At 41.6% G+C, this 25,374-nt stretch overlaps 1 protein-coding gene across 1 annotated transcript in view; it reads right to left on the bottom strand.

Moving 5' to 3' along the window:
• The window catches only part of DOCK7 (dedicator of cytokinesis 7), a 155,286-nt gene that overhangs the window by 19,182 nt on the left and 110,730 nt on the right, over window positions 1-25,374 (bottom strand). Inside the window, exons 34-44 of the mRNA XM_056845289.1 lie at window positions 24,986-25,121; window positions 24,713-24,809; window positions 19,825-19,921; window positions 18,487-18,621; window positions 16,921-17,073; window positions 16,370-16,528; window positions 15,880-15,980; window positions 15,596-15,788; window positions 13,574-13,717; window positions 11,026-11,157; window positions 9,577-9,591 (exon numbers count right to left, since the gene is read on the bottom strand). Coding sequence (XP_056701267.1) covers window positions 9,577-9,591; window positions 11,026-11,157; window positions 13,574-13,717; window positions 15,596-15,788; window positions 15,880-15,980; window positions 16,370-16,528; window positions 16,921-17,073; window positions 18,487-18,621; window positions 19,825-19,921; window positions 24,713-24,809; window positions 24,986-25,121 — 1,362 coding nt within the window. The remainder of the gene's footprint in view (window positions 1-9,576; window positions 9,592-11,025; window positions 11,158-13,573; window positions 13,718-15,595; window positions 15,789-15,879; window positions 15,981-16,369; window positions 16,529-16,920; window positions 17,074-18,486; window positions 18,622-19,824; window positions 19,922-24,712; window positions 24,810-24,985; window positions 25,122-25,374) is intronic.

The following is a 25,374-nucleotide window of genomic DNA, read 5'->3' as shown; positions in this document are numbered from 1 at the left end:
TCTATGGCCTTGATCTCCAATAGATGTTGGATGGCAGCCAAGGTTCTGAGCCTCTTGTCTGGTTGGCGAGACACAGGAGACACTACTAGACGATCTCGTGGTCTTTTGTAGAACTGAATTCGATAGCCGTAGATGACAGTTTGTAACACCCAATGGTCTGTGTGGATAGTTGACCATTGGTTGTGAAAGAGGCTGAGTCTGCCCCCCACAGGTTGTCGTCTGGCGTCACTATCTTGGTTGTCTGAGTGAACTGCTTTCCCCCCATGGGCTTATCCCATTCCCCTTTTAACAAAGACAAAAAATAATCAGGTACAGGTACCACCTTATCAGTAATAGTATAGGAGTGAAATAACTCTTTTGCCCCTTTCTTTTTCTCTTGAGAAGGTGTAGGATCATCAGAAAGATCTAATGCAGCCAAGACCTTTGTTAAAAATGGCTGAAATTCTTCAGCCTCAAAAAGCCTAGTTTGTTTAGTTTGTTTGGGGGAAGGGTCTTCTCCTTCAGAGGAGAACTCGCCCTCCTCTCTATCAGAGGCATCGTTATCAGAAGAGAATGGTGATGTCTCTTGCCTTGCTAATTGGGGCTGAGAAGAAGAGGTAGCCTTTAAGGCTGCCTTAGTAGGCCAACCGCCTTTCCCCTGCAAAGAATGTGGGCCAGTCTGTTGTCCCCCGCCCGTTTGATCATTTCCCCGGGGAGCATGGAGGTCCCGACTGGGGTCTTGCAAGCCGGCAAGGGAAGGGGCTGGGGAGGAGAGCTGCGCGGCTCTTAGACCCTCTTGAATGCGTCCTTAATTAAAGACGCTAGCTCCGCTCTGAGGAGGGCAATTTCACCCGCGGCCGACTGAGAGGGAAGGGGAGGGGGGGTACATTACCAGCATCAGGCGAACTCCGACCGGGAAATTGTAGAGGCGAGACGCCTACGGCCAGATCCATGGGTTGTGCGCTCGTAGAGGGGATAGCGGCCGAAACCGCTGTATTTCCCCGGCCGTTCCCAGTTCCGGAGGCTGAGAGCTCGCCTTTAGCGGGGTTACCCGCGGTCGATAAGCAGGCGCGAGCGGCGGACAGGAGGCGTTTAGCGCTACCCTGCCGAGAGGAGCCCCTCTTACGTTTGCTCGTCGCCTTCTTTGCTTTGCCTTTGGAATCACCGGGGTGATTGTTTAAAGGCGGATCCCGAGCGTCTGGCATAGCCTGGAGTAGGCCCGGGTCCAAGTCCCCCTCAGAAATAAAGTTATCGGGACGATCGGTCGCCATTTTGTTTTGGCGGGAAGGAAAAAACTCTTACCCTGCCCTGCCTCAGAAGACAGAATAAAGACAGAGTAAAGATAGAAGATAGAATTTTTTTTTTTTTGATAGACTAAGGTAGGATAGGAATAAGAATAGAGTAAGAAAATAAGTTGTTCTATAGCTCGGAGAAGAGAGCTGTGAGTACACTGCTCTCCCGGAGCGAGGCAGGAACAAGACTGAAGAAAACAGCTTAATCCAATTAAACCCACCATCTCCAACATCCTGACCTTCCTTCAGGATGGACTGCAATAGAGTCTAGCTCCAGCAACTCTACGTCGTCAACTAGCGGCGATTGCTACCATTGTCCCAACAATATCAGGTTATCCACTGACCAAACATCCCCATATTAAAGCCTTTCTGAGGGGACTTACTCTAATCTCACCTCCAGCTAAGCACAGATTCCCTACCTGGAGTTTACATACTGTTCTAACAGCCCTTACTCAACATTCATTTAAACCCCTAAGGAACATCTCATTAAATCTGTTAAGGATGAAAACTCTATTTTTGACGGCTGTAACATCAGCTAGAAGAGTTTCTGAGCTGGGAGCCCTATCGGTTAGGCCAGGTCTTTGCACATTTCACAAGGACAAGGTAGTCCTTGTTCCTGACCCTTCCTTTATACCGAAGGTCAACTCCCGATTTCATAGGGATCAGGATATCGTTCTACCCTCATTCTGTCCAAAACCAAAAACCCCAAGGGAAAGAACCTGGCATACCCTAGATCTTAGAAGGGCTCTTCATACATACATTGACCGGACAAAACACCTAAGAGTGACAGACGCTCTCTTTATCAACCTGACAGCCCCAAACAAGGGCAAGTCCATGTCCCGTGCATCCATCAGTCGTACAATTACTAACTGCATCACTCAGGCTTACAAATCAGCAAAAATTACTGTTCCCTCAGGTCTGACAGCACACTCTGTTAGGAGTGCGGCCACATCAGCGGCCTTTAATCGCAGAGCTCCTATTGAGGAGATTTGCAAAGCCGCAACGTGGTCTTCAATTTCCACCTTTGTGAGGCATTATAAACTTAATATTTATGCCTCAGCTGACGCATCTTTTGGAAGGTGTGTTCTTCAGAGCATTCTCCATGACGTCTGATCCCGCCCGGGCAGGGACAGCTCTTTTAAGTCCCACTCTGAAGATGGCCTCCTCTCCCAGAGCGAGAAAGAGCCTTGGCTACTCACCGTGAAGGCTTCTTCTGCTCTGGGATACGGAGGCCATCTTGCCCACCCAGACGTCTAAATATTTTTGGAAGATGACACACAATTGTCAATAATAATCCTCTCAACACAAGTTTTTTCAGGTTGGGTTGCAAGTTCTTTATTAGTATTGTTATAGTTAAGATTACAAGTTTAAACTTATTCACAGCATTGTTGTTAGATCTCTTCTTTTTTGCTATACCTTCTATTTCTTCTCTGTATAATGGTGACACTCCTTGCTCGGAAAGTCTTTGACTGAATAGAGCGGGGGGCGTTCCCTCCAGGGATAGGCAGTTAAAATTTTAGGTCCTGCCTCCCGGAACAAGAGGAAGAGGAAACACCCACTCTGAAGATGGCCTCCGTATCCCAGAGCAGAAGAAGCCTTCACGGTGAGTAGCCAAGGCTCTTTTTATAATAATTAAATGTTGTCAAGTAGCAACCGACTCATGGCAATCCTTCATGGGGTTTTCAAGGCAAGAGATGAGCACAGGTTGGCCAGTGCCTTCCTCTGCACAGTAACCCAGGTCTTCCTTGGTGGTCAAGTACAAACCATGGCCAACCCTGCTTAGCTTCTAACTCTCACAAGCTCAGGCTAGTCTGGGCTATTCTGGCTGCTGAAATTATTTACATGGTAAAATTATACTATGTAAATGTTCCAGAATTGATATAAAGGCCACTTCACATGACAGCAAAAATGAATTCCTGTTTGTCCACTAGATCTCTCTGGGGTAATATTATAACATGTAGAAGAGAAATACATATTTGAAAACATACAGTAAAAATGAACTTGGTCAATCACAACTCCTTGGCATACTTTTACTGCATGCTTTCTAACATATATCTGCCCTTCACATGAAGTTGGTAGCTCTGGAAAGAAATCATGAACAAACAAGAATTAATCTTTCCTGGAATGTGTGAAGTGACCCTAAAGGTGACACCAGATATCCCTTCTGGCCATTTCCCAGCTCAAAATTACCTTTTCCAACTGGCTTTTCTCCTGCAAGAGGAAAATGTATGGAACTCAATCTCTCCTGTCTTGAGGGTGGAAAAACATTTCAGTGGAACACAATTTTGAGCACATAATGGTAGGAAGAGAAAATACTAAGCAGATGCATGCCTACCCACTGCTTTTCAGCTCTTGCATGCAGCATTCATGTCTACAAACCATCAAGGAAAAGAGATACTGGGCAGGTCTTAAATGGTTAGGGCTAAGCCAATATGAGGTAATTTTAATTCAACAGAGAATATTGCATATTTAATTGCATATTGTTGGTGTTACTGAACTAGGTCAGATCCTACAGTTTATTTCTTTTGTGGGGAGGCAATTTTTGACTATTTTACCCTCCTGGCTCCTGAAGGTCTCCTGAACCCTAGAAGAAATGATTTGGGGAGGTGGGACATTATAGTGGGAGGTGGGAAAGTTTTGTCCTGCAAGCTCTGCTTGCGGATTGTAGGATCCACTGTCACCTACTCTGAGAACTTGGAAATGGTCACATTAGAAATTTACATAAATAAATACCCTTTATAATTATTTTTTTAAACATGTGAATTAAGGCATCATTTAGCTGAGAATCATACCAAAGCCTATGCGTGAAACCGAATATAGCCAGAAAAAAACAAGATCTGTGTGGAGAAGGGCAGAAAAGCTGGAGCCCATTTCCCTTACGTAAAGCAAAGATATAGTCATCTGATACAGACATCAACTTACCAACTCCTGCTCTAAACACTAATACCATACATCTTTTGTCCATATAACTCCACTTAATGGGATTTCCAATGACAGTGAGAAGTATTTAAAGTTACAGGTCTATTTATCACATGATGTTTATCCTACAGCACATTACTTCTGTGTATGAAAAAGTGTGATTGCTGCCATGGTTGGGGAAACCATATGTATCTGGTTAGCCACATGTATACACAGTGAGAATCCACTACCATTTCCCAACACATATACATGTGACAAAACAAAGATCTTTCTATAATCCTCATAGGTTATTATGGGCACATTGTACACACTTTCCCCCACACAGAACATTGAAATGTTAACCATGGAAGAAAAATATATGTGGACTAGCTCTTGAAGTGAGAAAGGTAGAAATAGAATAAAGAACATATTTATAGTCAGTGATGTTCGATCAAAAGTGAACCTTCCAATTAATTATCTGTTCAAGATGATAACTGTGTAGACACAAGGCTTTAGCCAAGCCAATCAGCTCATTTGAAGAGTACTTCTGTAGCACTAGACCCCACAAACACTAGGACTGTCCTACTTCATAAATTCAATATACCTTTTTGTAACTATGGAACAGAAAAGTCTATGTCTCACACAGCTAGAAATAGCCTCTGGGCAGCCAGAAATTCCTGTTGTTTGTCTTAGGCAACGATAATGGCAAGATGTACTAGTCAAGGTTAGATGCTTTAGAAATATCACGAGATGGCGAAAGGAAATTTTTGTTGCTGCGCAATGAATTCAACATAGCATATAACAAGAGATGCAAATCAATTATTGCAATTGAAAAATGGTCACCTAAGACAAATTACAGGATATTGCTTAAGAGAAAGATGTAGTTGTCATATAATTTTTGAGGGGGGAGGGAGTGTAGATGGATCAATGCCCAGGGAAGATTTGAGGGAAAGGTCAACTCAGAGCATGCTGGAATGTGTGCAATACATGAACCAAAGAATGAAGTTCAATTGACCATAGGCAGAAGGTGGGATGGGCAATAACATCATATGACATCATGTTATTGTTCAAGGTGTGCGCCAAATACACAAGTGTTCCATAATTTTTGACCAAAGGTTTTTCACAGAAATTAAAAACCCCACTAAGTTTTTTCAAGCAAATAAAATAAATTACTATTCCATGGTCTTTGTTTCCGAGAGGTGCTAAAATGCAGTTATGAGAAAGGAAGTTATTATAAAGCATTTAAATCTATTATTTTGAGAAAAATAATAGGTCCTTGGGAGGCAAAGAGAATTAAGGTGAACGCTGTAGAGTCATTACAGAACTGGCAGAGCGGGTAACAGCCATTATGACTTACGAAGGGTTCATAATATGTTGTTATGCATGGTAAATACCTGCTGGGTATAAAGTTTTAAGAAGTTTCTTCTGTACGTGAACCAAAAGCTTTGCCAACTGGATTTACTTAGCCAAAAGCAACAAAATAGCTGCAAACTTTGGCCCTGTTTGCATCAACAGGCAGGCCAACATATCCCCAAGGTCCAATATTTATCTAAAGGAATATCTCATAATTTTGTTCAGAGAGTCAATAAACCCAAGTTTTTTCTTCCAATAATCTAACAACTGAATTCATAACATCAAAGTTGGAATGGATCAAGAGGCCACTTAGGCCAACTGCCTGTTAGGCAGAAATACCCACCTTCCAACAGATCAACCTATGCAGTTAATTGGAAAGTTCTCCTACACAAACCCAACTAGCAAAACGAGGCATTTCATAAACCCTTAAGCTGGCATAAGTCTTTGGTAAAATGAAATTATTGGGGGATGCCATGGAGTTTAAAAAAAAAAAAAAAAAAAAACCAACAACAACTTAGTAGGAACTTACCACAACAGACAATAGTAAAAGTGGGGAGGAGGATCAGCAACCAGGGCAATAGAGGAGAAAACAGAAAGTATTTTAATTAGGGAAACTTCAAAACAAATAAGCAGCATTTGGCAGCAAATAAACAAAAAAGTACTTTAAAAACAGGAAATGGGTAAAAAAAAAAGCATGCAACGGGCATTAAGGGCCGCACAGGGGTGGGGAATGTTTCAGAAAGAGGAAGTGACAGGTGCAAAGCAGTGGGCAAGAACATAAACCATGGATGTGTTTTTACCATGCAATAAAACACTACTGAATGATGTTAACATTGTAACTGATGACAGGATATACTTCAGGGGTCGATTTAGCATCACACACATTCAGAAAAAAATGCTCACAGGCTGTCATCCCACGTGACTAACTGGTTTCTGAACAGCCACAGATAAGGGGTGCTTCACATTGTTTTTATGTTGTGTTCTTTTGCCTGAGAGAGAAAATATGGTTTGGACCCAATTCTAACTGAGCTAGAGATACCCTTGGTTTTCAGGTTCTGGGAGTAGAATCAGCTGACCCATGTGAGAATTTATCTAAGCAAGCAGCTATGTGTACAGAGTAGGGTTGCCAGGTCCCTCTTCGCAACCAGCGGGAGATTTTGGGGCTGGAGCCTGAAAAGGGTGGGGTTTGGGGAGGGGAGGGACTTCAACGCCATAGAGTTCAATTGCCAAAGCGGCCATTTTTCTCCAGGTGATCTGATCTCTATCGGCTGGAGATCAGTTGAATTAGCAGGAGATCTACTACTACTACCTGGCAGTTTGCAACCCTAGTACAGAGAGGTTTGGGTTCTTGATTGAAACCACATCATACAGCTATGGTCTTTATCTTACAGTTATTGGATGAGTGATGTTTTAAAAGGCTACATTTGTCAAGACACGTCACACTAGAAAGCAGCTGAGTTTTGATGTTTTAGGTTTAAATCATTATTACTTTATTTTCTAGAGAGAAATAAAAATTTAGGCCAGGATAATTTTACCTGACTAGGCCTATCCCAATCACCCCATCAGGATAGCTGGCATGACTTTGTTCTTTAATACTCATTGAAGGTAGAGGGCCATGGAGACAGTGCATATCATAACTGCTCTCCTGAACTGAAGCGCTACAAGAAAAAGCTAGATGCCATAAAAAGAATGATCAAGATAGAGGAAGTTGGACCAGAGAAAATAAAAAGAATGCATCGACACCTGTATTGGGGTGGGGCGGGCGGGACAGAGACAAAATATTTGCAAAAAAGGCAGAAGATTCCTATTCGAAGTATGCATTCTATTCTCAAAAGTCCCATTCAAACATGTCAGCATGGAAGTTACATAGTGGAGAAGCTTCTACTGTTTTCAGAGGTAGATCAGTTTTGTTGCTGGATTCAAACTGAAAATAAAGGTAACATTTAAGCTCTATTGAAATTACCAGGACCTACATTCTTAACTGTGTAACGGACTTTCATAGGAATTTGGTGCATTTAATGATCTCTAATATGCACCAGTCCTATAACAGAAAAGGAAGCAAAGATCTTCCATGGTACTCCAGCTAGATTGACTATTTATGGTCTTTGCTAGTTGTTAAAAGGTCATATGGACTGGAAACTTGCTCAGCAATGGTGGACACAATGGAACAGTTTCTGAGGGTAACTAAGTTGGGTCTGCAGTAGAACAGCAAGATTAGAGTCCAGTAGCACCTTAGAGACCCACAAGATGTTAAGGGTATAAGTTTTCAAGTCAAAGCTCCCTTTCTCAGATAACCTGTAAGCGTGATCCTACTATGGTATCTGACAAAGGGAGCTTTGACTCTAGAAAACTTATACCCCAAAAATCTTGTTGGTCTCTAAGGTATTACTAGACTTGAACCTAATTGGGGGGAAATATCAGTAGCCAAAGGGGCTCAACTGATCTTTAAGATGCAAACAAGTAGAGCTGGCCAAACACTCATGTTTTGATTTTTTGTATGAAAATTTGCATATTTGATAAGAGATCATTTTGAACAGCTAAGCAAATCACATAAAGATTTGCTTTTCATCCAAGTCTTGGACACTAATCACAGCTAGACAGAGCTGGACAAAAGCCCTTTGCCTTTAAAGGCTCCATCAGCTAGCCTATCTTTCATATTGTGTAATATATCTCAAACTTGTTATAAATGAGAGTAGGCCTTTTTAGGGTTGCTATCCTTTCTGCAGGGAAATGCAGATCGAAAAGCTGCACTTCATGGATCTCTGCCTATTATGAACCTGTTAAAGGTAACATATTCCTGCAGTTAAAAAATTGGTAGCCCCATTTTTTCCTTAAAATGCTTGATATCTAAAATATATGATGAGAGTTCAATGACTGCCATCCAGCAAAATGATTCAAATGCAACTCTAGCAGTGTAAAAAACATTTTGGGGCTTCAGAGGTAGGAACTACTGAAGATGAAATGGCTCGATAAAAACCGATCTGAATCTCTGTATTGTAGCCAATTAAATTGGGCTACTAGCCCAGCTGCTGCCATTCTTCAGAACTGCTCTTTTGCCATTACAGCAAGTTATACCTGAAATCAGGAAGGCTTGATGATACCTTTAAAATGGGGGTGGGATAGTATTCTTATACTATCCATGTATGTGTGTACTGAATGTCTTTTGTTCACCTGTTCCTTTGAGCACTAAGGTTGCCTGCTCTGCGTTGGGAAATACCTGGAGATTGTTTTGGTGGAGCCTGAGGAGGGCACGGTTTGGGAGGGACTTCAATGCCACAGAATCCAATTGCCAAAGCAGCTATTTTCTCCAGGTGAACTGATCTCTATTGGCTAGAGATCAGTTGTAATAGGAGATCTTCAGCTAGTACCTGGAGATTGGCAACCCTAATCAGCTCTATTGTGATGATGAGGCTTTATATGATCTACATTTTACTAAAGAGAACACTAGATAACCTGGGTATGATCACCAGAAAGCTGTTGGAGTCATCCGAGTTTTGGAGTTCACAGAAGCAAAGGAAAGGCATCTATCTCTCTGCTCATTGTAGATTACACATTGGGATTTTGGATGAGGGCCATAAACTGAGTTCATTTCATTGTGGACCAAATCTTTCAAGAAAGCAGAAGAGGCTTGTTTTGTAAATGCCACAGTTCTATTATAACAAGAATGAATGTCTTTTTTAATGGGAATCATTTTCTTTTGTTCAAGTATTAGAACTTAAATCGACCCCTGTGTTGGGGTGAAAATATGGTAGGAAGAGATGGTATTGTTTGTCAATATTGATGAGAAATGGAATATAAAAACAAACAAACTAGTGATGGTAAAAAGTGGTTCAGTCACCGAAGAACCTCATTAGTGTAATACAGAGGCATTCATGCACTACCTAAGTTGTCTAAAATGACCACAACAGTTTGGCCGATATTTCTTTGGTTAATTAATTCAGGTCAATAGCAGACAGCAACAGAAATGCCCACAGCTAGCACATGTGGGCTAAGCATTGGCAGGAGTCATCAGATCAATCTATTAGTGTTCTTTACTAACTAAAATATTACCTACCTCCCAGCCAGTACTCTGTGTAATAAAAAGTAAAAAAAAAAGTATGTCACAGAAACAAAATCAGTAGTCTCTTCTTAAAGGCCAAAATACAACCATCAACATAGGACTCTGTTCAGTTGACCAGGCCTTAAGGATTTTTAGCTGCTGCATGTTACATTTGCCACTTAGCTTCAGAAGAAAAACTACACTGTGGCAAATCCTCTTTCCCATTATTAAGGCCTCAATCAATCAATCTTTATTAAAAACAGTCATAGACCAGCACAGCTCTTCACAATTTACCATTAAATATTAAGACCTTACAACCAAATCTGAATGAGCATTCTCAAAGCCACTTATAACTATTCTGGTGCAGTCTGAATTTCAGGAAGCAAAATAGAGATTTACTGTGCAATCCTAAACACAGTTACATTTCAATTAAGCGGACAACAATGGATTTCAAAAATGTGTAATAGTTTAGGATGACACCCGAAAGAAAAACTGAAAGGCTGGGCCAATGGTCAAGTTGTACAACAAAATTCAGTTTTTAAGGAATTATTTTCACTGTTCACTTTTTTGGGGGAGGAGTGTTTACCATAGCATTTGCAGCTTCTAGTATAATACAATTTATTTTTCATATGTCCATGTTTTCTGGTTAAAATCCTCATTTCCCAGAAAGTTGTCTGAACGAGTATTTGCAGTATTATATCGATACATTCATTTAAATGTATGATGCTAAAAATATGTTGGGGGGGTTGGGAGGGGTTGAAAATCTAAATAGAAATGAAACATGATCTCCTCACTGCAGCAGCACCTGTGCACACTGAAGGCCTGCAGAGATGTCCTACCCCTGATTGCTAGACTGGGTGAGAAATAACGGCAGGCAGGACCATCAAGCCTCACAATGCAGACCGCAGTTTGCACAAGCAGAGATAATTTGCACCACCAACAAAAAGGTTCCTGCCATTACTTGAGTAGCTCTAGATGCCTTAAAAGGAAAGCAAGCCTCCTTGAAGGTGTCTTGCCAATGTAACCTGAGGGAAAATATCATTAGAATTATTGTGATATTTGCATATGCTATGCAGTTAGCCAGAGGATATCTTTCTCTAAAGTTGCTCACTTTACACGACATAACATTGGTTGCATCCAGTGACTCCCTTTCTTTCAGGATGGATCCCTTTTCAATAATTACTTCTCTAATAGAAGAAATATCAGAGGAAGATATTCTGTTGGAGGCAGATTTAATGGAGGGGCGTGTCACTGGATTGAGCTCAACAGAAGGGGGTTGCTGGGTTCAAGCTACTGTCCTAAGGATCCCTTTCTTCAGGGTACTTTAGTAACATGAAAAACTATTGTAACTAGGGTTTGGGGTACATGTGTGTGTTGTAGGTACAACACAGGCAGAACAATTGCAACAATGCATTTTGGAATTTTCTTGCTGCTGGTACTGCCAGTAGCAACGCAAACTATTACCTGATGAACGATCTTGCTGAATGCCTCCTGAAGTTTACCGTGAATTGTAGACAGTTTCTTGGCGTCTCTGTTAGCTTCATGAATTGGAATAAGGATTTTGTAAACCTCATTGACTGCTTCATACATGCCAGCCTAAAAAAAATGTATGTCAGATCTTATGATTAACTTAAAATACAGCACGTATTCGGAGCACAATATATGATTAAAATGTTATGACAATAAAACTGAAAAATGTTTGCTTGGGGTACTTCTGTCACTATGGTGGAATAAATACATGATAACCGTATTTTGTATTGAACACACATGACCATATGAAGTTGCCTTATACTGAATCAGACCCTTGGTCCATCAAATTCAGTAATGTCTACTCAGACTTGTCATCAGCTCTGCAGAACCTCAAGCAGAAGACTTTCACATCACCCTTGACCTGAGAGATGCCGGGGATTGAACTCGGGACTTTCTGCATGCCAAGCAGATGCTCTACCTCTGAGCCATTCCCCCCACCATTCAAAACAGCAGATGCACAGTCACATGTGAAACTCATGCAAATATATACTTTACCACACATGTGCAAGGCACTGAGCTCTGAAAGACAGTTCAAACACAGAATCACAGAGTTGGTAGGGACTACCATGGTCATCTAGTCCAACCCCCTGCACATTGCAGGAAATTCACAACTACCTCTCCCTCCACACTCCCAGTGATCCCTATTCCATGCCCAGAAGATGGCCCAAAAAAAAATCTTCCGGGATTCTTGGCCAATCTGGCCTGGAGGAAAATTGCTTCCTGACCCCAAAATGGCAATCGACATTTCCCCGGGAATGTAAGAAAGGGCCACGAGAGCTAAACACTGATGTAACCCTTCCTGCCCTCCCTCTCATGAACTGCCTAAGTACATGATGCAAGTCATATGTCCTATGCAGTAGCTGTCCTGCTGTGCCAATAGTGCACATGTTTTTTCTTCTATCACGTGGAACGAGAGATTTTTTAATATTACAACAGCTTCCACGAGGCCGTTGTCATACTTAACTAGTCTGGAGGGTTCCAAATAGGGTTGCCAGGTCCCTCTTCGCCACCGGTGGGAGGTTTTTGGGGCGAAGCCTGAAGAGGGTGGGGTTTGAGGAGGGGAGGGACTTCAATGCCATAGAGTCCAATGGCCAAAGCGGCCATTTTCTCCAAGTGAACTGATCTCTATCGGCTGGAGATCAGTTGTAATAGCAGGAGATCTCCTGCTAGTATCTGGAGGTTGGCAACCCTAGTTCCAAAGATGTACAAAAGCAGCAATACACACCCATGCAAAACTGTGTGTGAAAGATCCACAACTCATAAGACATTCTGTACTCTTATGCTCATTCTACAACACAAAATGTATACGCATTCCATCAGACATGTCAAGCACATAAATGTATAAGAAACTGGCTTTCCTTTCCCCTTCAAATTACTCACAAATGGAGAAAGATTAAAGGATTATTTGGTCATATTTTGCCTCCCACCAATTCCTTACCTTCTAGATTCTACGGCATAAGCAAAACTCTATTGCTTATATATTTATTGAGTCATATCCACGCCAACTCAGTGGGGCCCAGGACATGAGAGAACTGGGATAGATGGAACCCAATGGCTGAAAAAACACGTTATCTACATTCATGTTGTTTAGCATCATGTTTACATTTCCCCCATGCCCTTGCCTATAATCAATCTCTGCCTTAGCCAGGCAAACAGGTAGTGACAGTGGTTGATTGGTATCTAAAACTGATTTCGACATTTAAACTGGGCCCAGGGCCTTAATCTGCTTCCTCATACTTCATGTCCTGGAACAAAGCTCAACAAACCGTAATGCTGAATTTAAGAACTTCAAAGCAAATACTGTACTATAAAGACTTACCACAGTTGGCTTGTGGTTGATTACAGGATGACTTGGAAGCTAAGCAATACTTCCAATTGCACAAAAATAAAAGTGTAACCAAATCTATAAACCACTTCCACTTAAATGATGCAATCTTATTAAATCCAGCAAATTAAGCAACTAAAATACTAATATGCCAGTTTAGGTACACTACATTGTGTCCAGTCATACATCTAACAGTCATGGCTAACCACACTGTGAATTAAAAAGCTCATACAATTGGGTCTCTAGGGGCTACAGCAGCTGTTTCTGCAAACCCAAGGGAAATCCCCAGGTTTGCAGAACAATCTTGAACTTAAAGAGCGGGTTACATTAAAAAAAGAGTTTAGATTTTGAAACTGGCTTGTGAGACCTCGACCACCATTTTGGGCTGCTTAGGCAAACCCAGGACCTGGATGGCCCAGGCAAGCTAGTTGCTGCATCTAGAGTTTTACCAGAAGTGGCATGATGCTGCATCCAGAGTCACAAAGGGGGATATTTTTCTCTCGCTGCCACTCAGAGCAGCAGTGGCCAGTGAAAACAGGGCAAGAGACCTTCTACTCCAGCTGCAAGCTTGGCAACCCTCAAGTTGAACTATACAACCATAAGGAATTTTAAATACATTTTAATAAATACGTAAACACAGATATTAAACTCTTCTACCATGGAGAAGGAAGCTGCAGCTTGCTCCAGCAATCCAATTAGACCAGCTTCAGTAAAATACTTTCCAGAGCAGATTCCTTCTTCATCTGGCGATACCACATCATCAGAAACTGCTGATTCTTCTAAAACATTTGAGGAGACGTTCTGAGGAAATCATAAGTCAGATATTAAATGTTTTTCTTCAACATAAACAGTGTTAAAATGCCTAGACAGCTGAACCATTATTTAATATTAATTATGAGGCAATGTTCTATGAAATAAAAGCAGATTTCATTTTGCTAAGATTCTTTTCTACTAATCTATACCAACATGTGATATGTTTTATTTCAGTGGGACAGTTCATACAATTACAAGTAAGCAAAGGATAACGTGTTTTTTTTTTGGAGTGGGATGCCTGTGAAAATAAAATGGTATTATGGTCGTCTCTAGATAAGTGAATGCCTGGTAGGAGATTAATTTGTTCTGCATAACAGTTGTAATGGAACACAGGGCTTTAGTTTAAGTGAACAGTAGTTGGGGTCTACAAACAAAATCAATCTATCTATCTATCTATCTATCTATCTATCTATCTATCTATCTATCTATCTATCTATCTATCTATCTATCATAGCGACTTGTGGTACCCATCTGTGGATATCTAAATCTGCAGACTGGGGCCACACGGACACTAAACAGATAGTTTTGCAAACTTGGCGGACTCCCTGGGTTTGTAGAAAAATCTGAAAACTTTTAAAAGGTGCATTGCGGGGTTTAAATGCCCCACAAAACATATTTGTTGTCTTAACCTACTTCGTCTGGTGGCTGCAACAGTGAAGTTAATGGAAGCTGTGACAGGCCAGGCAGCAGTGGCTGGATTGCCAGCACTGGAGGCAATGCAGGGGCGGGAGATGTGGTGGATCTGGAGGAGGAGGCTGGGAGCTGTGCTGGGCTCACTGAGAGTGGAGGCAGTGGGGAGAACTGGAGCCGTGCTGGGCTTGCCAGTAGTGTAGGCCATGGTGAAGAAGCATGGTGGGCTCAGCAGCAGAGGCCGGATGCCATGCTAAGCTTGCTGGGGGAGGCGGAACTGTGCTGGGCTCGCTGGCCCTGGAAGTGTGTGAGGAGAGTGGAAGCTGTGGTGGGCCCAGTGGTGGAGCCGCACTGGGCTTGCAGAGGGCAGAAGCTGTGCTGGGCTCACCAGCAGTGGAAATGATGGGGGTGGGTGGGAGTGGCGGCAGGCTCCCTGGGAGCAGCAGCACTAGTGGAAAGGAGCTGCAGCTAAGGGGGAAGGGATTCCCTCCCCGGCGAATATCGTGGGTTCCTGCTTGTGTTCACTGTCAGTCTCACATTCTAAAATTCCCAAGACCCACCCATCTGAACTTTCCCATGTGCCATATTTCCCGTCAGGACTAGTTCTACAATTTTCTTGGCCTTCTGGCAATGGATTTTAAGAGTATCCCACTCATGTTTTGAAGAGCTGGGACCAAGCTCTGTCACTGATGGCATGGCAGCAAAGGCACACATTCTGACAACTAAGCTTGCTGCAGCATGGGACTGTTGTCAGAAGGCATCCTGGCAGAATACGCAATGTGGGAGGTCCTCTCTTACATATATTACTGTATGCTATTATTTAAAAAAAAGATAAACAAAGATATAGTCAGTAGGCATTTTAACATGTAGATCACCTTTCCGTAAGATATGTTCTTTGATATGTTCTCAAACACTACACTAAAACCCCATTAACTGCAAGGAATCTGAAGTTACCCTATCTTAAACAGTTGTTGTGAGAATGAGTAAGAATTACAAACTAATTTGTATACTACTGGAATCAATAACAGAAATAACTTTTAGTTAACATTCTTGAAATGTGTTGTTCCTATCCCCCTGACTGAAACAATATCTTCCATGCATTAAATAGCAGTTCCCGAAGATGCTCTCCTAATATGGGCAATTTTATATTTTCTGGACTCTTACACTGTAGCTTTATAGAAAGCCCCACCCACCCAAAAAATCAATTTATTCAGTTTGATAAACAAAAAGTACTACCTGAAATGTAACACATCCAACAGGAAGATATTTTCGATCCTCAAGCATGCTCAAGTATTCAGCAACAAGTGCAGCAGAGTGGACCAAACACTGAGCTGATTCTGCATGGTTGCTCCTCTCAGAGTGCTTTCCGGCCATGTTCTGCAGCCAGGTGAGCCGGAGATCTGGGGAATTCTGGTAACCCTTTGCAATTCTAGTTAAAGAAGAACAAGGAAGTCTCACATCAGTACATGTTTAATTTCTTATACTTTCTCAGACAGTAGCAAGCCAAGTAAAACCCAAACCTGTACATCAAGTCGATCAGCATCTCTGGATCTTCCTGATGTTCTTTCATTTTAACTGTGTCAGACAGGATCATATGGAGATTGAAAACAAGATCCTGGACCTGAAATGCAGTGTAAAGCACATATCTTGTCAATTATTTTGTACTTTTGTATTTCTCTCATGTCCTTTACAAATGAAGCCCACCAAATATACAATATAAGCATTCCAGTATATTTAATGTTAAATTGCCAATTAGTAAATATCTGTTAATTTTATACAATTCATTCAGCAAACTATATTATTTGACTCGATTTCATTCATTCAGCAAACAACTCGTTTCCAAAAAGTCTGAAGTCAGACTTATTCTTGTCAAACTGAAGATTACTCTAATATGTGGCTGGCCTTGTTATGATCACACACACAAAAACCAGGGAAAAGGGCACTTGTATTCATACCATGGTAATCAAGAATTAATCACTATTTTCCATAATAGACAGCATTCCTCCTAACCTGATCGGGAAATGTTGTCTCCCTCAATTCCGAGTCCTCTTCAGCATACGTCAAAATAGTCTTCAGAGAACGCCTCAGAAATTCCTCATTAAAATTCTGAGATGTTCCCACTAAGGAGGACAGTGACATGGTCACTTGCATTTTCACTCTAGCAAAGTTCTGAAACAGAAGATTTGTTATTGAGGTAATGATGCCATCATTTTAGGACTGATCTCTACAACACCAAGTCAATAAATATCATATCCCCAAATCAGTAAATACAACAATCCTGTAGGTAATTCCTTGCTGAAGTAGTGCGGCCAGCTGAACTTGCTATGTTCTAAACTATTAAAAAAATCTTCATTCATATAGCTATTTTATGGTTGCGTTATTTAACTCCAGATTATACTCCTCTGAAGTCTGTGTAGACACACACTTTTTGAATAATGGGTACAACCTAAGTCTTTGGCCATTGTGTAGCTAACTCAATTTAGAATAGGTCCCTCCTCCCAAGATTCAATGCATGACATAGGCATCACTGTTTGGATATGTACTAGTAGGGATATACTCACATTCCCAATTTCGAAGTTTTGCCTCATAAGGAGGTACAGAGAGGCACTGGCGTGTGAGCGTATGGTGCTAATGCTACTGCTACAATGGCGAAGTAGTCGTAGGCATAAATCAGCACATTGCTCCGTCTCTTCTTCAAACAGCAGTTCGGGGAACTATATTGACAAAATGAGACACATTAAACAGAGATAGCTGAGCCTAGAAGAGCATGCCAATGCTAAATGGAAATTACATTATTTACACTACAATTACTACTCCTTTCATCTGCCCTCGGTCCGCTGATGCTTCCCCTGCAGTAAAACTAAAACCCCAGCTGCTGTTTGCCAGCAGCAATTATGGGAAGTAAACCTCTCCTCAATTCACAAAGTAAGGTGGGTAAAAACTGAAATTAAATTTTAAATAAAACTAAACAGCATTTTATTCAGATGACACACACTGCTGATGCTCATCATCAACATTTATTAGGATCAAGAGATCAGTCAACAACAATTTCACTGCACAGTTTACATATAAATGTAAAATTAATATACAGAGATTAAAAATAACTTTATTGTGCAGTAATTAATTATATATAAACGTTATTTAAAAGTTTAAAATTCTGCTTTCTTATGGACAAAGTCTTAGCACAGAATTTGGCCACTTAAGAGGTGGTCTCACTGGAGCGGTTGGCAAGGAGGAGATATGTGTAGAATTTTCCAGATCTTCCTGGGAATTTAGATAGAACAGGGGTGAGATACATGGAACGGATGTCATTATAAAATGGACTGTATAATAACGCGTTACACCATTTTGACAGCAGTCAATTGGCAGGAACACAGACATTGAGAGTAGGGGATACGCAGATATCTCCCTTCCAGTGGTGCTGAGGGCAGGCAATTAAAACAGGCTAGGGTGAAAGCCCCATGGCGCAGAGTGGTAAGATGCAGTACTGCAGCCCAAGCTCTGCTCACAATCTGAGCTTGATTCCAAAGGAAGTTGGTTTCAGGTAGCCAGCTCAAGGTTGACTCAGCCTTCCATCCTTCCGAGGTCGGTCAAATGAGTACCCAGCTTGCTGGGGGCAAAGGGAAGATGACCGGGGAAGGCACTGGCAAACCACCCCGTACACAAAGTCTGCCTTGGAAACATCGGGATGTGACGTCACCCCATGGGTCAGGAATGACCCGGTGCTTGCACAGGGGACCTTTACCTTTTTAGGGTGAAAGAGCTGTGGAATTTGGGGAATTCTAAAGCATAAAGATATTTCGACGGCACAAAGTTTTGGCTACAATTTCCTACCACTGGATAGAGATGTGCCCGAGCTCTATCAGCCTGAAGAGCTGTATCCCAGATTTGTTGTTTAAGTATTTCTTTAGCTCCTGAGAACCCAAGATGGCATATTGCTAAAGGGAGAAGCTGAGAAGTTGTATTTTATTCTCAACCGCATCCACCCAACCTGAGCAGCAGTTATCTGAAAGAATTAAGGGGGTTAATCCAGGTGGGTTAAGGTTTAGCTTTAGCCAACAATGTATTGCTTACACTGCTGATGCTCAAAGATCAAATGACACAATCAGTGCAACAAGAACACTCACCTTTGAAACTAAAGCGCGCTGAGTGGCAAAGCAGTGTTGCAGGTAAAGTGCACTCTGATTACAGGCCATGCTATGCAAAAGAGCCTTCAGTACCCCACCAAGAATACTTTCCTTGGATTCAGTCACAGAGACTGTCTGCAACCAAAGACAACAGGGAAAAACAGAAAGAGAAAGTTACCATTGGACTATCAAGAGTGGAAGTGGTTTCCAAGGGAATTGGGCTAGAAAGGGGAGAAGGGACCTTAAAGGATATACCCAGACCATTTGATAATGAAACTGTCTGTAGCTGCAGTAACTGGAAAAAGAGGCTGTTCTCACGTGCTTTGTGTCAGGTAACTTTTTAAGCCCCCAAGAGTAAGAAAAGGGAAACTGAAGGAAGATACAATGGAGGGCATAATAGGAGTAAGGACTATGGCATCCCCTCACATCACTATATAGGTGGCATAATAGGCAGGTAGTGAGAAAGAAACTCCAAATTACCTCTTCTTACCCATTTGACCAAGGAGAGTTGGTTTAAATACTGTGGCCCCTCAAGGCCCAGGAAAGGCATTGACTGTGGCAATACCTGACAAGGTAAGCACAATGTTTGAAAACTCCATACCAAGCACATGCCTCCATCTCCTGCATGCCTCTGATGGAGTCAGCAATGGGGTGCTATTTCTGAAATGGTGTAAATGAAACCTTATCCCAAAATTGATTTGCATAGAATAATCATATTAACCAAGAGCATTCTCTCAAGTGTTAGTCACTTGGTTGGGCTGGGCCATGCCTTGCCAGCCCAGATCACAACTGGGGGTGGTGGTGGTGGTGGTGGCTTTCTCGTGGGCCAGATAAGAGTTTTCAAGGCACTGGATTCGGCCCACAGGCTTTATATTTGACACCCCTGTTCTAGACACAGGTGCTAATGGGGTCAGAAAAAGGTCAAAGAAGAAAGAGGTGCTAGATGTATATATTTTATAGAGAGAAAATTAAAAATTATAAGCAGTGCAATCATAAGCAGAATTACACCCTTTTAAGCCCTCTGGAGTCAATGAACAGAGGTTTGTAACTCTAGTTAGGACTGCGCTGCAGGAATCTTATCTGTCTGACTGACTGGCTTGCTTTTATACTGCCAAGCCACTGCCTCATTTTGCACATGCAACTTCTAGAAGTAGCAGGTGAGGAAACAAACTAGGAAGCACCAGGGGAAATGTCCAACACCTTGGGTCAGAATATCTATGCAGGGAGTGTATACAGGGAGCACTGCCAGTAATATCCACTGAGAGCAGCAGCATTACACAATTCAACCCAGCAGCAATCCTGTAAAACCATCTGTAACATGTTTGCCATCTTCCTCACCTGGACGATTATCTCTAAAGTATCCAAAATAATTAGGTTTGCTTCAGTTGCCAAGTTGCCATCAATAAGTGCCTCATGCTCTATCTCTGCCCTTGATCTGGTAAAAAATAAAGTGAATGAAAATAGATTTCTTTCAATAATAAAGCAAAAAAGAAGTCTACATTCCACTATAAAGATTTTTCATCAGGTGAACATTCAATTAGTAACAGCACATTTTGGTCACAGGTGCCATCAAAAGAATATCTTCTGCACAAATATACTAAAAGTAGGGAGAATGGTAAATATCCACATTGTTTTAGGCTAAAAAAAACCACACAAAGAAGCTCACAACTAGTTATGCACACTTACACGGGGACATTTCTCAAAAGTAGCCTCTCCAGACCCACAGAGTAAACTACTTTTGAAATTTGAGGGATTCTGAAAAGCAGTCTGGTGATGTGGAATGGGAATCTACTATTCCAAGGAAAATGCCAAACATCCAACTGAGCATGCCCACGCCCTTAAGTGTGACTAAAGCAGCTCTTTTGGATGTCAGCACATGTGATTTGTTATCGATCCTCTCTTTTTGTAAGCTTGTGACAATCCTCAATGTATGCCTGAGAAACACAGAAATGAAACATGCATCCCACCAAAAAAAAGCCACCATTCTGTTCAAATCGACATCAGTGAATCTACCCAGCACTCTGCTTCACAATCTGAACACAGGGTGGTGCTAAGTGAATAAATTTCTGAAATTCACCAACCTGCAGGGATAGTTCCAATGGAAATGTATCTCTCAGGAATAAAGACATCCCAATGATGCTTTACTGTGCTCTACTTATACCTTATATACTTCCTAAAGACAGTTACTCGCACATTTTTAAAATTAGAAGCTGACAGCAATTTTTACAAACTGTATCAGCACAGGTTACTGTCTGAATCAATTCAGACTAGGAAAAAGCATTTGTAGCAACACACAAGGAATGCATTGTATTAAAAACAGCCAAACAATCTGCCATCAACATTAATTTAAAAAACACAACAGATTTACATCCTTTAAAAATGGGCTTTTTCCTGAACATCTTCCTTGTAAACCTCTCCACAAATAATCTCTCACTTTCCTACATTATTAGAGATTTAGACACTGGGGTGGATTCAATTGATGGAAGAGCCACTTAAGTTGGAGGCAGACTCCTTAGACTGGAGGAAGGCTTCAAACGTGATCCAAAAGTAAAGGTGGGATAGAAATATTTTAGTAAATAAATTAATAAACTTTGCTCAATGGAGTGGCAGGATAGAGGTCGGATCCACCCCATTACTGCAACTGTTGTCTGCTAAAAATTTTGTAGGAGCACAAAACCTCTTGTTTTCAGCCCTTTGTACAACTGACATTTATTTTTATGTCCTAACCTGAAAACCAAATCATATTTGTAAATGCAAGCTAGCAGAAATGCATTCATTCCAAGGGTAAAGGTTGACTCCTGCAGAACAACTCTGGATGACTCACCCATAATACTTCTCAGAGCTCCAATTGCAAATGTGCTTTTCGAGTACAGAATTGTAAGTCTTATCTAGTCCCCAGTCTCTCTGGATTGAAATTCAAGGTAACACTAATTCTCTTTTAAAGATATATTCATACACAGGCACACATTAATATCTCCATACATACATCCTCAAACATACTTATGGATATGGGATGAGTTTGGGCGGTGACTCTTTCATTTGCTTCTCTAAATGATAGAAGGTTCAATACCGGCAGCCTTTCCAGTGTCAGCTCTTCCTTCAGAGGAATGAGACTAAAGGAGTCTGGAAGGATTTGTATGCTGTAAGCTGCATGGAGTTTATGGAGAGGCGATTTTAAAAGAGCAATAAATGGCTCTGTTATAAAAAAAAAAAAGTCTTCTCATTTGCCAGAAGAAACCAAATTGTTAAGAAAGCAACAGCCACTGCAGTTTCTAAGGAAGGATGGATGGAATCCCACAAGCTCCAAGAACACCATGAGCCCCTACACGTGGCATTTCAACCAGCTTCTTTCGTAGGTTTTGGGGTATTCTGGGAACATGATTTCCCTGAGACACTAGATATCTGCATTTTATACAAATTTGCCTCAGATCAAGGCTGCACTGCAAGAAAAACATATATTCTATTAATTTAGCTGAGCTCTCTCTAATTTTGTGCAAAGTAATTACAAACCAATCATGCTTTCATGGATCTTTATGACATCCCATCTTAGCTGGCTCTTCTCACAGGGCAACTGACAACGACAGCAGCAGCAGCAGCTGATAAGGAAGGTTTTGTTTATCCCTGAGACTCTTGACAGATTTGACTCCCTTGCATCTCTCTATCATTCCCAAGTCTATGGCAGCCCATTACAGACACTGGAAGGAAACGTGTTCACCGGCACTCCAACTGAATTAGGGCCTTGCAAGGAATGGAGCAGGCTTGGTGAAAGGGTCCAGACACAGGATGAACCCATGTGCAGAGCTGAGAGAGGTTTCTGGAAGCACTTCTCCAGAGAGTTCAGACATAGACCTGGGAACAAACACTGTAGGCAAATAATGGAAATTCACTACATTGCTTTTCTTGGCCCTGCAGATCCTTCAGCCAGATAAAAAGAAAGCTGGCAGGAGGTCCAAAACACAGTGAAGAGACTTGTCATCTTCAGGATCAAACGTTTCCTTTAAGAGACTGTCCATGTGTTTTCACTGTTTCAGACGCTATTCAAACGTCCAGAATGCAGATATTCCAAGGTACCTTGGAAAGGCTTAGAAAGGGAGAACAGACTTAATTCTCCCCTTGAGACAGCTAGTATAGAATACTAGCTAGTATAGAATACTAGTGCTGGATTAGGACCAGGGTGACCCAGGTTCAAATTCCCATTCAGTCACAAAACTCTATGAATGACCTTTGGCCAGTCACTCTGTTTCAGTCAAAACTACTTCACAGGCTTGTTGTGAAGATAAAATGGAAGAGAGGAAAAATGTGCATTGCTTTGAGTGCCCTGAAGGAAGAGAGGGATAAAATTGTAGACTAGAATAAGTTTTAAAATAGAATTCTTCAGAGAAGGCATATTGGCTCAGTGGAAGAGCATCTACTTTGCTTGCAGAAAGTCTCAACATCAATCCCTGGCATCTGCAGCTAAAAGAATCATGTAGTGGGTGATGTGAGACTTCTGCCGGAGCTCCTGGAGAGCCACTGCCAGTCATAATAGACAATGGTGACATTGACAGACAAGTTGCTGACTCAGTATAAGGAAGCCTCATAAGGAAGTGTGAAAGAAGACTGTTCAAGACATTCCTGTCACTAGCATGGTGTAGTGGTTAAAAGCGGTGGTTTGGAGTGGTGGACTCTGATCTGGAGAACCGGGTTTGATTCCCCACTCCTCCACATGAGTGGAAGAGGCTAATCTGGTGAACTGGATTTGTTTCCCCACTCCTACACACGAAGCCAGCTGGGTGACCTTGAGCTAGTCACAGCTTTCTTAGAGCTCTCTCAGTCCCACCTACCTCACAGGGTGTCAGTTGAGGGGAGGGGAGGAGAAGGGAAGGTGATTGTAAGCCGGGTTGAGTCTCTCTTAAGTGGTAGAGAAAGTCGGTGTATAAAAACCAACTCTTCTTCTTCTTACATTTTGGCTACAGGACCTTTTTAAACCAAATCCTCCATAATTTTACCTGATCCAAATTAAAGATACATTTAAATGATGTAATTATTTTGCCATGGGGCCAATCCTATGGCCCCAATTAATGCTGTCACCAGATCACCAGGGAATAAAGTGACTGCCAAAGTCACTATATTGCAGACATGCTGTATGCTACAGAACAGCAAGGGACATCCTGAAACAGGATAAATGGGCTGTTGCATTTTAAATATGCCATTTTGCAAAGAATATCTTCTAGGCATCTCAGGTTGCCACAAATTGCACACTCAGTGCTTTTTTAAAAGACAGAAAGCATGCCAAGCAAAGCTAAAACCACAATTCCTATGCCAAATTAACATACTCCCCCCCATATCCAGCACTAGCAGGCGCTATAAAGCAAAGAGGCAATTTCAGTCATACAAGCACATATAAAGCTGCTGCCAAGCATCACAAGCCGGAACTGCGTTGACGGAGTATGCAGAAATCCAAATGCCAGAAACAAAACAAAACCGAAGAAGCAGTATACCGATGCTACAATACCTGGGTGGTTTGTGGCTTCTAAAAACACAGCACATGTGGAAAAATAATCAAAGTGATGGATTAGGGCAGGAAAAGAGAGCAAGCTTTGAGCACCCCAGAATGCTCTAATGAAGAAAGTAACAGATCTTAGCCAGAGTTTAAAGCATGCTAGAGCAGTCTTACTATTACGCAGACAGTTTTCACTTACGCAGCTTGACAACACAACCCGTGTATGTGAGACAGAGACCTTTCAAACTCAGTTTCTTATGAGATTAGTTCTTGTCTGGTTCAGGTTGAAATCTTTGTACACTAAGCTTCGATGGGAGCAACAACTTGCATGCTCCAATTCGATTTGTTCCTTCTGCTTAGATAGCCGTTACATCTAAACCAGCAAACTGTGGTGTGTGCTTGCCTTTAAACCAGGATTGGAAACCACAGCTGGAAGGGCAGCACAAACCATTAAGGTGACTATGATTTGGGCTAAACATTGAGTAACTAGCTGAATTGGAGAGTGTGCATGCAACAGGATAGGGGAAGAGGGGAATATGTAAGCCTGTCAGTGCAATCCTAAGAAGAATTATGTGCTTCTAAATCCATTGGCTTTAGTAGACCTAGGAAGGTGTAACTTTGCTGAGGATGGCACCTTCAGGCTAAGTCATGTAACTGCAAACCATAGCTTGCCATTATTTTTGAACTTTCTATTTGTCACATAGTCATTCCACTATTAACATATTTGAATGAAGTAGAATTTACTTGTCAAGTTTTTCTGTGTTCTGTCGCCAGTGAGTCATATCCTTTCTCCATCTCAGGTTCTCTTGACTTCCAAATGCACTCCCAGAAGGACTTCTTTCTGTCAAACAGAACATTAAATTAAATTAATATTAATTTCTCCAAAACATCATTTGATGGTGCAACAATGATCCTCTGCATACAAGAAACAACCACATGCAGCAATATTCGCCCTGACTAAGCATGAAAAGATGGTCAGTATCAAGCAGTTATGCTTCAGGGCAATGGTCAACTTACCTAGCTGTCCTCTGCTTCGCCGTACCATTTCTTGCCTTGCCCCAATGCTCCCTAGAATAGCTTCTTCAAGCTTGGCTCTCATATCTTTTGACTTCTTAAAGGTAAGACTGTTCATTCTTTCAAATACTTTCTTACCCTGAACATTTCACCCAAAAAAGAAGAAGAAAAGAGTAACATGAAATTGAAATATCTGTCTAAATACCCAAGAAACCACCAAGTGCAAAGAAAAATATGGGAGGAAATACAAATGAGAATTTATTTTTATCTATAAAGAAGCTTATAAATGGGAAGGAGAGAAAGAGCTTTCTCAAGTTTTCTGGAGAGAAGAAAGCATAAGGAAAATGGTACAATTTAGCACACTCTGTGTAAATCAAGGCGATCAGGAACGA

The sequence above is a fragment of the Euleptes europaea genome, chromosome 2, assembly GCF_029931775.1.
Source record: "Euleptes europaea isolate rEulEur1 chromosome 2, rEulEur1.hap1, whole genome shotgun sequence".
Classification (NCBI taxonomy): Eukaryota; Metazoa; Chordata; class Lepidosauria; order Squamata; family Sphaerodactylidae; genus Euleptes; species Euleptes europaea.
The sequence above is the reverse complement of the archived record's forward strand: the minus strand, read 5'-3'. Positions and strand labels throughout refer to the sequence as shown.